Here is a 13,108-nt window from a genome sequence, read left to right as displayed (position 1 = left end):
TCACTTACAAATCATAATGTGTTGATATCCCATGATGCACATTATCATGTTGATGATGACTCCCGGATGGACCACCTTAATCCAACACACCAAAACTAGGCATATTCCAACTGGCCGTTGGTTCATAACTAGTAAAATTCATACCTGGTCGGTACCCACTATGGAATATATGAGTGTTAATACAAATTCAATACATAAAAATATACATCGCAACACAATGAAAAATTAAAGTTCACCACTCGGCTTGTGAATTATGTAAACTAGGGGGAAAATTATTTTCTCGCTCCTCATTCGCCCATGGAGATAAGTTTAGATCATTCAAACTCTTTCAGCCGGAACCTGTTCGGCTAAAACTGCTCCATAATAACCACCCGATGATTGAGGGATATCCCTACTTTGCGCAACCTCATTATTGCGAACGTCTTCAGCCTTGACGTACATTTCCAACAGTATTATCACAATAAATTCTCGGTATTCCTCCGGAGTCCTCAAAAAATCTCTCATAGTTTCATCGTTTTCGATGTTAAACTCAGCATAACAAGCAACCCATTGCGGAGTTACATAATACGAATATCTTTCAGTTACTTTAATATTCACCGAATGTTTGCTCAGACTCTTTTTTTTTTACATAACAACGATACCAATGTATCGTACTCCATTGTAAGTGGCAACTTAACATGACACTATGGAGATAAACTATAGCTTACTGAGTTATTCGCCACCACAACCTCACCTCCACCCCCAATATAATGAAAAATATAATGAGACCCTAATTCTTCACTCTTCAGATATTATGACAAAATGCAGAACAACTTAACGAAGAAATATTTCACAAGAGTTGAGAATATTTCTGAATGGATTTTTACAAAATCCTTAACGTTTTTAATAAGGCAAAAACCAATCTAGAGGGTCGAATTTTTTGAGGTATAACGCCTTAGCGTAAGGCACTATACCCAGTTGAATTATTGTTATGTCAGTTAAGCCCAGAAGAGTTATTGGTGGGCCCATATAATATATATAATGCATGTTATATATAGGGCTGTTTAAAAGGGCGTTATACTTAACTGGGCAAACGACCGTCAAGGTATAGCGCCCTTTAAAAGGGCGTTATATATAAAATGGCCACCAAATTTTTTTCTACATATTTTAATTCTTTGAGTCCAAAAAACCACATTTTAGTTCTGAACTCCTAATTACATGGCACTGAACTTTTGCTTGTTTCTGGACCACTACTGCTGTTTTCTGATTTACTCAGCTCTTTCCTTGAAGTGAGATTCTACAATATATTATGTGCGCGCGTGTAACTAAGAATTTAAGACCGCGTTGAATTGGCTTCCTTTACTTAGTAAGCAATATTTCTCACGAGGCTGCATTCTGCTTGCTAGTTGTTACATTTCGTAAAGTTTACATCACTTAGTCTGGCGCCAGCTAAGGTCTATAACCTTTCTCCTTGAAAATATCTTGAAGTTGACATCATTTGGATTTGGTACATTACATACTGCCGTTTTCCACTAGCCAACTCTGTCACATCATTCTATTTCTCCAAATAATTAAACAACACTTTAGATTACACAAAGAAATTAGTAAAATAATTGGGCTGGTTTGACTAACCTACTCAACAGAAATATTATTGTTTAAGTTAGTCAAAAGCTTGAATTAAGATTTCGCAAGCAGTCAACAGGTCAAAGTTACTCTTTGACTTAAAGGTCGTTTAGTAAAGAATTAAACATTACTCGTTTAAGGGCATAATACCCTTTTAAAATACACACGTTTCAAATAGGGAGCAATAACTTTCAACTCATATATTCTAAGAATCTTATGAAATAATGTTTTGTAATTAGTTTGGTTATATTTTTCTCACTTAATCGAGAAAAATCGCCTAAAATTTGATGCAATAGTCAAAGGTTTAATTACAAAAAATTTGAGATAATTAGAAGTCTGAATTTCACTTACTCTTCCTTGCTAATTAAAAAATCCCCACCTTGTTATTGTCCTGTATAAAAATATAAATCTAACTACAAGTAATACTTCTGCGTGGTCATGGCATATTGAGTTGTGTCCTATATCGGTGGGTTATGTGTATCTTGGTCTCCTTATATGGTCTTGGGCAATCCTCACCTCACAAGCTAGCTTTTGGGGTTGAGTTTGGCGCAATGTCCATTCTTATCATGGTATCAGAGCCAGACTCATCTCAATTTATTGTTACCAATGTTGGACCCCCATTTATATTGTCCACGCTCTAGTTGCAGGCCTGGGCACGACGGGGAGTGTTGAGTTGTGTCCTACATTGGTGGGTTATGGGTATTTTGGTCTCCTTGTGTGGTCTTGGGCAATCCTCACTTCACAAACTAGCTTTTGGGGTGGAGTTAGACACAAGGTCCATTCTTATCATGGCTTAATTTCAAACATCAATCATTTTTGTTGGTGGAAAATAAATCTTTATTCATCATCCCAAACTAAACATACATATTTTTCATCATTCTTCCGCTATTTCTATTCTATCCTTACTAACTTTCCTCTATCTCATCTATACTTTTATTTTCATGGACTGTTACTATACACTTCTTTTCTATCTAGCTATATAGTGACTCTATCCAGCTTATTCCTTTCTTGTTCTTCTTCTTCTTCTTCTGTACAGCTTCCATGCACTTGTTTTTGCATGTGTATTGTATATAATCCAATATTGCTTGTGGTCTTGGCACTCTTTTCATCCATACTGCATCATGCCTAGATCTCCATATGTGGTAGATGACTGCTGTTGGTACTGACATTGTGAATGCTCTACCTATTCTCCCTTGTGCTATTCTTGCCATCCTTCTCCATATCCCTGTCACCTCAGTGTTCTTTATATTCATACCTAGCCATTTGCAAACTTCAGCTAAGCACATCTTAGAGAATGTGCATTCAAAGTATAGGTGATCCATTGTTTCAGTATTTCCTTCACATAGCATACAATCACTATCTTCTGTTATTTTCATTCTCAATGTTCTATCCTTTGTCAGTAGTTTCCTTTTCATTGCAAGTCAGCAAATGAAGCTATGCTTAGGGATGTTCATTTTATTCCACACTTCTCTGCTCCAAGCCCATTGTTCCAATCTTCCCCTTCTCCAGTGGTATCCACTCTTGATTGTGTATTTTCCTGTACTTGCTTGCCATCCATTTCCTGTATAACCTGAAACATATGTATCTCGTATAGAGCATATTTTCCTCCAATACCAGCTACTGTCTTGGGAAGGATTATATTGCCACCAGTCTTCTCCTTTCAGGAATATATGATTGATCCATTTGACCCACAATGTGTCTTCTTTATTTACTATGTGTCAGACACACTTTGCTATAGCAGATTCATTCCATATGATGCACGCCCTTATTCCCAATCCTCCTTCTCTTTTAGGTCTATACACAAGGTCCCATGCAACTAGTGACACCTTATTTGATATGCCTTTTCCGGCCCATAGGTAGTTTCTGCATATTGGAGTGATGTCCTTAAGAACCTTCTTTGGTAGGATAAAAATAGCAGCCCAATATGAGTGAATATTTATTAGCATTGAGTTGATCAACTGGACCAACATCAATCATTTGGCCAACTAGTTCTTGGAAATTTCAGATTCCTACATAAAATCAGGGCGGAGATAGTAATGTCGGATACGCGTTCAGCTGAACCAAGTAGCTTTGATCCAAATTATTTGTCTTAAATTTTGTACTAATGTTATATAAATTAATAATTTAATCCAGTAACTTAAACGGATTATAATTCCGAACGCATAAACTTTAAATTTTGGCAATTTAATTTGTTAATTGTTTTTGTACTATCACATTATCAAAAAAATAACTTAATAAATTCAAAATAATATATAAAAAGGACTATACGAGTAATAATAAAACAGAAAAATTCTTGAAACGTGGTTAAAAGCGACTAGTCGTTAACAAAAATAATGATGACAATAACAAGATAGGCTCGTGCAAAGGTTGAAAGAGAAAAAAGAAAAGGGAATTAATCTAAAAAAATTACCTGCTGAAATTCCCCAATTAATCATATGATGTTGCCAGTAGAAGCTGAGTGAGGACCCTACCATTACTTTGCTTGTGATGAAACATTAATTGTTTAAATCTAATTTTCAGTCAAACACATAAAAAGAGAAAAACATTAACTACTCGTAATACCTTCACAATATTAGATTTCTTTTTCATTTTAACACATAGCCACAGCCCACAGCTCAGTTTTTATGATATTTCAGTTTTCTGACATTTTCATAATAATTGTGTTTCTAGTGACAAGCAAGCATTATAATGGTATGGTAACTACTCATTCGTCATTATCAGAGATTTTGAGGTCGAGTCTTAAGTATGAAGTCGCATTTATTATGACATTTTATCCTCGATAAAAGAATTTTGGTCGGATCCGAATGTAATCGAGCTTTAATGCGAATAACGAACATCGAATTAGAACAATAAAAAAACCTGTTAGTTGATACATTACAGCCAGACGGCCTATCCTTAGTACAAGAGGGTTTAATTATCCAGCAAGGTTCACTGACTAGATATTTGTACTAGATCCTGTGTCTTGATATATTTTTATGAATCTCCTTAATAAAAAATTTAGGTCTGCGCGGATTAAAATGGAGTAATAATAATCAAACTAAAAAAAGCAGTTCAATGTACAAAATATTCCATGTTCACGTAGGATTGGGGGAAGGGCCGTACTCCCCAAGGGTATAATATAGACATCATACCCTAATGCAAGTATTAGTGGCTGTTTTCACGGTTCAAATCCGTGATATACAATTAATTGATTATTATATGCAGCGGAAGCAATCCCAGTATCAAAATCACATGTAATTTAGACAATTAGCATAAACGGGATTTCACGGGTTACCTCTTGAAGCGTGAACATATCTCTTCTACCACGTGAGCCTTCAGTTCCATAACTTCTCAATGGAATCTCCATCACCCGCACAATCGTGATCCTCGAACGTTCCACGGTCTTCTACTGTGTTACCCAAATAATACCCGAAAATAGCAATTTCGTGTGGGCGAAATTTCTAGGAAAACTTGGCTGAAAATTTCAGCCACCATGTACTCCTCCCTCTAGGTGGAAAACCTTATGTATTTATAGCACAAGTTTTAAGGGTTAAGACCCTTTTCCAAAACCTGTTAGGTTTTCTTTTCCACGAGAAAAAGGATTCCTTTATTTCCTATTATTTAGGCACAGTAGGGACCACAAAATTTAATTAACAAGGCTTCCAATTATGGAATTAATTTGTAATTTTCGAAATTAATATCCACCATAATTAATTACGAATTATTCCACTAAAAATTCGTAATTACACTCCTTATTCAATTTCGAAATTCATCCATTAAATCTTATTTAACTCCCCATGTTAAGATTCAAATACGAATCAATTAAATTAAATTACTGACGATTTAATTTATTGATTGTTTCCTTTAGACTTTCGCTTAACTTATTTCATGTGTCGGATACAAAATCCACCGGCCGGGTTTACACATGAAAAATTATAAGCTTTCATAAATGTATATCATCAATCTCTAAACTGAGACATGGATTCCATCAACTAACTATTACTTCGCCAATGTATATTATTATTATCCAATTTACCAGGCATATTGACCCACGAAAGAATCTCGCCTTTTAATAAATCAAAACAATAATAATATACACAGCTAATAATAATTATATCAAGATTAAGAGTATAAGTACATTTAATGGCTAGAGAGTTTATTTTATTAAGTCGGTATAAAATACTTATCTCTACCTGGTCCGTTCAATACATACAAAATGTACTAGCACAAGAAGTTGGAATGAAACCATTCCCATAATCAAGATTAATTATATTTAATCTTATGCTACAATCATTCCTGATGGTTTGTCCAATTCCATCATTAGATTGTGAACTCAAACTTTATACTTATAAGAACCGATGATTTAATCTTCCGTGTATAAGCTAAACTCTATACACTAAATCATCTACTATATAAGCAAAGGACACAGACTATTATATGATCTATTTAAAACTTTATTAAAACTGAATAAACAATTATTTCATAATAAATACTATATCTAAACCAAACTCATGGTTAATAGTATATATCCCAACAAGATCAATGGACACAACTTTACCATTGCTCCAAGACTTCTCTCCGCAATAATAATCGAACTCTCAAATTTATATTTACAACGTCCAAGCAACCAAACTATCTGTTTTCAAGATTTAATTAAGGGAGTTCTATATTAACCAAAGTTAAAATCAATTTTGGCAAAAACGATTCATATTCTATCAAGATATCATAATTAATTTCGACAGCAGCATACACTTAGGGCAATAATCTATTCTTTTTAGTCCCTAATAATTAGTATTAAGATAATTCTTATATATATATATATATATATATATATATATATATATATATATATATATATATATATATATATATATATATATATATATATATATATATATAATCCTTGAGTTTAGCACGTTGATCATCATTACTATCCACAAGAGCTTTATTCATTCTAATCTCGTATAAATATTAAATATTTAATGTCCCCACTAGCAACTAGAGAAAAAAGAGAGTCAGTAGTTAGTAAGACAGTCCACTAGTTGAAGTCTGTCCCACAATTAAATAATTTCATGGCCGACCACGGCAATCAATATGGACCAAGAAGCATGTTAATAAGTTTTCTTGTCCATTGAGATTTATATCTAGCCATAAATATTTTTATAAGAAAACACTAATAAGAAGTTTAGACATTTCAAAAATTTTAAAATACTGAAATATGATAATATACATGTATCTTTTACCATGTTAGTCTAGGAATTGTTGTATATTACCCTTCTAAATAAGGATATTCTTGTCTCTTACACTTATGTACAACTTTATAAATACAATAACAACCCCAAAACATTACTATGTCATGGTAGGATGGATCTACTAGGTCGGTTATGGATTCATGTGAACTTTGCAACTTTCGTCCAAATATTATATGTATATATATTAAAAATTCATTAATTATCTATAAATATTTAAATGTATAATGATATTAAAGTGAAGTCACGGTACAATCCCTAAACTTTAGTTAGTGACTCCGACTCTATGTCACCAGCGCCAAAATAACTTCTTAGACAACACCTTCTGCGGTTTTGCCTACATTATGATAGTCGAGTGTCTAAGGACCCGTTTATCCACGAGTTATTTCCTTTTTTCAGATTTTTTTTAGAAGCGTATTTAATTTGTCCATTAAAATTTCTAAATTCTTAGAGATTTTTCATCATTTTTCAAATTTCAAGTTTTTCGGGAAAAGTTTTTTTCCCACTTACAAAATTAATATTTTTGTAAGTAAATTGTATGTCCTAACATAATTTCAAATTTCACATATTATTTTTCAACTTAACGCCAAATATATTTTTTTTCAAAAATTACAATTTTTATGTCCAAACGCCTACTAAATAGTTTAACAGGCAACTTGGTCCATTTATAATGTATGCCACTTATTAAAATCAGTATATGGATTTAAGTATCAAACATTTGTTGTTGTTAATTCTGTTGTAGTTTCCATCAACGAACACAAAAGAACTTAGTGCTATCAGCTTCAAAAAATTAGAAGAATAATATAACTATAAAAGAATGGCAAATTTAATCAATTGCATATACATATAATACATCATATTTTCTCATAATCTACTAGATTACTATAATATTTTACACAGCACAAGCCCTAAATCATCCTCTTGTATATGACTAATACTCATTACACTTGCCTACTACACTCTCCTTTGCCAAAACCTACTCGTCGATTTCTCATATCAAATTCTACCCATAAATTTTGCTGGTGAAAATTACCAATAATATTGCTTGCTATTCCAAGTGATTCTGACCGTCCGATTCCAACACAATGGATCCCACCTTCTACTTCATCCAACATCCTTTCCTTATTGATCAAAATATCAACCCCGTTTTCAAATTGCAATGTCATATCACCTATCAACCGTCCGATTTCGATCGGACGGTTATCGAAGCACATGTCGAGTGCACCACCATAAACGTAACCTTTTTTCAATCTTGGACCTACTAACCTAACAATTTCTTCTCTGACCTTATTGTACGCTTCTTCCACTAAGAAAGTGTACTCCGTGCCGGAATCAATGATCGTCTGGCCGGAACCACCAGCGTTTGGCCGGAAAACCCTCCCGGAGATGTTTAATTTTTTGCCGCCAATTTTTATCCCCACCATGCCAACAGTAAAAGCTAGTGGATCCAAATTTGGCATGCGTTGACTTTGAGGAAAAGTCAAAAGATTTATGTATTGAAATGTATGGGAATTAGGGTTTTGGCCTAGGTAAAATGTTCCACTAGGTTTAACTGCATGGCTACCTTGTCTAATTGGCACGCAATATGAGAATTTTTGTACCTTAGCTTGGGAGGCAAAAGAAAACCGTCCAAGATTCATTCCCAAAATACCCTCAGCATCTTCGGACTCGGTCGCACAACCAAGAATCAAAGGAGGGGTACTTTGGGAACGTGAAAATGTAATTTTTTCACGGACAAGATTACCCTCAGCTAAAGTACCATCAGCATAAAAGTAGGAATAGTGGCACAAACGATTTTGGTCACAAGTAGTTGGAAGGGTAAAATCGGGAATTCTTGGCTTACATAAAGGATGAGTACAAGGAAGAACAGAGAAAGTAGAAGACAAAGAAGGATCAAACGACGTCGTTGGTGGGGGTCTTTTGGGAATTTTCTTATGACATTGAATCCAAGAAAGTTGGCTACCAGTGTCCAAAACCATTTGTTGATTTTGTGGTGGTGTTCCTATTGGTAGTGTAACAATTAAAGCCATTGAATATTTAAAAGTTGATTTATAGTTCAAAGATGGAATTCTAGACATAGTTTTTGTATTTTGAGTTTGTCTTCTATTATTAGAAGCCATAAAAGAAGAAAGAAAAAGAGCTTTAGAAGAAGAGTTATGTGATAAAGATGTTGAAATAAGAGGAAATGACATAGAAAAAGGCTTATGTTTAATGGTTTTTTGTGCTGAGATGTAGAGAAAATTGAAGATTATGAGAAGAAGAAGAACAAAAACTCTAGAAGAAGAAGCCATGAGAGTATTTCTTTTTGAAGATTTTTGTAGAGAAGAAAGGAAGGAGAATTATATGGTTTTAATTTGTGAGAGGTGAGTAGATGGTTAGTATTTATATGGTTTAATGAGAGGAAAAAAACAAAGGAAAATAAAAAGAGGAAAACTAAAACGCGGTTTCTTTAATAGGGATTTTAGTAGTTTGCAAGCTGTGTTGTAATGAGAACAGTTACCTACTTTGCTACTGAGTTGTAGGTGAGATACTGGCTAAGTTTTTCACCAAATTTGTAGTTTTATTACAGCCTTAGGCCTCAGGGTGTTTTCTAGGGGCTGTGATAGTAAAAATCCGAAAATCCTAACCAAATCCAAAATCAAATCAAATCGACCAAAAACATCAATACTTTTTTATTTGATTTGATTTTGGTTTTGAAATTTAAAAATCGATCAAATTTGGCTTGGTTTTGGTTTTAATTAAAAAAAACGAACCAAACGAATATAGAATTATCTATTTTAAATTTATTATTACACCTGTATATGTATACTTTTATACAAAGTTTTAAATTTTTTATAGTAAATATCAATCGTTTGCACTTTTAGTACAGTTCTTTACCTTTACATTCTAGTTTAATTGGTAGTTTTCTTTTGTTAAGTGTAAGAATCTATTTCATGTTAAAAATAATATATTTTTAATTGAGTCCTTAAATTATTCATCACTATTTGATTCAATTATCATCAATATATCTCGGTAAATAATAGATTTCTCAAAGGGCAATTGATTTGATAGTGTTACGTTGAAAATGTGATCGCCGAAATGTGTGTTTGGTAGTGTATGTCTTATATTTAAGAAAAAACCGGCAAATAACCGAAAAAATCGAAAAACCGACATAAACCGAATCAAGAAAAAAATGACTTAATTGGTTCTAATGTTTGAAAAACCGACTTACTTGGTTTGATTTCTTTTTAGGGAAAAACCGATCCAAACCGAACCATGAACACCCCTAGTGTTTCCTTATGAAATACATCACTCCTACCCTAAAAGTAGAGTTTTTTATTTGATTTAACGGTAAAGTTGTCTTCATGTGTCCTATAGGTCAGGAGTTCGGGCCGTTGAATTAGTCACTGATGCATCGGGTTAGGCTGCCTATATCACGCTTTCTTGGAGTGCGGTCTTTTTCCGAAACCTACATGAATGCGAGATGTTTCGTGCAACTGGCTGCACTATTATGTATTGAAAAAAATTGTTTTTCTGAAAAAAATTATTTATGTTATTCTTGTGAAAATCAGATATCAGATTTTTTTTTTTATTCTTTTAGGGTGAGAGCTTTAATGCAACATAAAGAGTTGTGCAAGTATGTGACTGGAGGTCAGTTGTACAAATAATAAAAATAGTTACATAAATATAAGGTAAGATTTTTATAATATTACAATAATGTAGCACATAACATGAACCATTGCTCATTTATTATGAGAACTTATTATCGGATAATTGTACTAAGTTATGCTAATTTATTATTGTTACGTGGTTATTGAGGTGCAAATATATATTAATTAACCATGACTAAAAGTAAAAAGTCTATATGTAAACATATATTATGTATATATTAATTTGGTATAAATATTTGATGCGGATAAAATAAGGTGTATTTTTATAATAAAGTAATTATTTTCTACTAATTTTTAGTCTTGAAAAGATCTAATCGCGAGAAAAGCAGAAAATGAATTCTTTTGTCCTCTTCGATGAATTTCTTTTGAGTTCTTCTGTTTCTATGGAAAATTAAGGTCACAAATGTGACGAAAAAGTGAAAAAGAAAAGAAGGATGAAATAAATTTTTTTTGTATAAAACTATGATAAAATTAGGAAGACAAATTGGAAGTTGAGTAGTTGGCTTTTGGATAAGGACATTTTGGAGCTCAAATTAAGATTAGCATATGCAAACTTGTCCTCTAGTTATTGCTTCTTTCTTTTCATTATATATCTCCCTTCTCATTTCTTTTGACCCCATTTCCTTCTTGTCCTCTTTTCTCATAATCTTTTGTATTCTTTCGGCACCTCCCTTTTCTTCTTCTCTTTTTTCTTTCCCTCCACTTATTCACAAATATAAAATAAAATGTCTGTGGTAGCAAGAGAGTTTAAGTATTGTATATGCAAACAACTTAGGTCTCTTATATGATAGTTATTGGTAAATTCTTGTAATATATTTATTACCTGATAAAATAATAACTAACATATAATTAGAATAATTAATTAAACTATATATATTGATTATGTAATTTTTTTTTTACATTAACTCAAAGAAAAATCCTGAATCGAGCGTTTTTATTAGGTTATGTACTAAAGCACTAGCATTCACACCACCAAGGGTTAAGGTGGGGTGGATAGAATTTCATGCTTAATAGCATTCACGCTCTATTAAGAATGAAATCTCCATTCTTAATAGGAGATTTCATGCTTGAACTCGAAAAATAAAAAATCATATTCCATTTATTCCAGTTTATCTAACACTCTTTTCTTTTTAGTTCGTCCTAAAAATAATGCTCGCTCCGGTTAACATTAATTAGCAATGAAATTGACCATATTAACATTTACTATCTCTTCACATAAACACTTCTAACACATACTCCAACATTAATTACTTCAAGGGCAATGTAGAAAAAAAATAATTAATTCATTTTTGAAATTTGAAAAAATTATTTATTTTGGACCACAAGAAAAAAGACAAAAAATCACTTATTTTGGACTGGAGGGAGTATCACCTTTTTATAAATAAAAATAATTTAAGATAGATTTATAGTCACACGAAATTTTAAGACTTGTCCCTCCTATCATAGAGGAAAGGAAAGACTCGGGACTTGTACTCCCCAACTTGGAAACTCAGCTTATAGCGAAGAGTGAACCGAGGCTCTTTCACTGAGATTTCACCCAGACTTTTCCTTCATTAAAGTCTTAATTCAAGGAAGGACTAGTTATTATCATCCCGCTCGAGATAGACAGTTCTGCCTCATTGCGGGTCAGTACCTCGGGCTCTCTTTCTGCTTTCTATCCGTCTACAAGCAGAAGGCGTTAATGAAAATGTTCAAGTAAAATAACCATCAAATGTGAATTTATGTTGAGATGGAGTCCTTACAAAGGTACTTCTATTATCAGATGAGGCAGAATCAGAACCTGGAGATCAATCGTAAGGACAGGCTACGGGAGCAAGGATTGGATTTCTGACTACATGACTTGATTCCTCTTCTTCTATTGAGTGCTCGGGGAATAAAAAGCGGGTTGCCGGCAAGCGTGTGAAGAAAGGGCGAGGTTCAAAGGAAAAAAACTTAGGATGGTACTTGATATAGATAATAAGTTTTAAAAATATCTATTTCTTTTAAATTATGTATCAAGTCAAATAGTGCTACATAAATTGAATAGAGGGAGTAATAGCGGTAGTGTGGAGCCCAAAACAAATAGGAGACACGTGGCAAGAAACCGAAAAAAGCACTATCATTTGTGGTTCACATTTAAGAAATGGAATCTTCTTCTAAGAAGAAATGTGGGTAATCGATTGATTCATTCAACAAAAGAGCATTCATTTCTCTCAAAACGCACGTCTTTTGGCTGGCTTTAACTTTTTTATTTTTTTAATATCTCCCTTTCTTATTAAGAAAGACAAAAAATAAACTATATGAAGCATAAAAGTGAAACTCAAATCTTTTAACTTTATATTTATATTCGTTTACAGGCAGAATATAATGTCTTCTCGTAAGCTCTTCTCTAACCAGTCATAATAATTAAGTAATATTAATTAATTATCATATCCAGTTCACTAGACCTAATTCTATCTGTGGGACCTTGTGTTGCAATCATACAGTATGGATTCAAGATTTTGAAATATGTTGATGCACATAATTTGGCACTAAATTCCATAGTATATAATACTATATAATAAGTGTATAATTAAAAAATTAAAAGTAATACACATGCTCCATTCTCAGTAGCTCGGTCTCTCACAGACACCATCATCACTTGTCAAT

At 33.0% G+C, this 13,108-nt stretch overlaps 1 protein-coding gene across 1 annotated transcript; it reads right to left on the bottom strand.

Moving 5' to 3' along the window:
• Positions 1 to 7,634: 7,634 nt before the first annotated feature.
• On the bottom strand, positions 7,635 to 9,196 carry LOC107784846 (aspartic proteinase PCS1-like). The gene has a single exon (XM_016606029.1). It carries the CDS (start codon positions 9,119 to 9,121, stop codon positions 7,772 to 7,774), a length of 1,350 nt encoding a protein of 449 aa, XP_016461515.1. The 5' UTR covers positions 9,122 to 9,196; the 3' UTR covers positions 7,635 to 7,771.
• Between the last annotated feature and the right edge of the window lie 3,912 nt (positions 9,197 to 13,108).

The sequence above is a fragment of the Nicotiana tabacum genome, chromosome 11, assembly GCF_000715075.1.
Source record: "Nicotiana tabacum cultivar K326 chromosome 11, ASM71507v2, whole genome shotgun sequence".
In the NCBI taxonomy this organism is placed as follows: domain Eukaryota; kingdom Viridiplantae; phylum Streptophyta; class Magnoliopsida; order Solanales; family Solanaceae; genus Nicotiana; species Nicotiana tabacum.
This window is presented reverse-complemented; position numbering and strand designations above follow the sequence as displayed.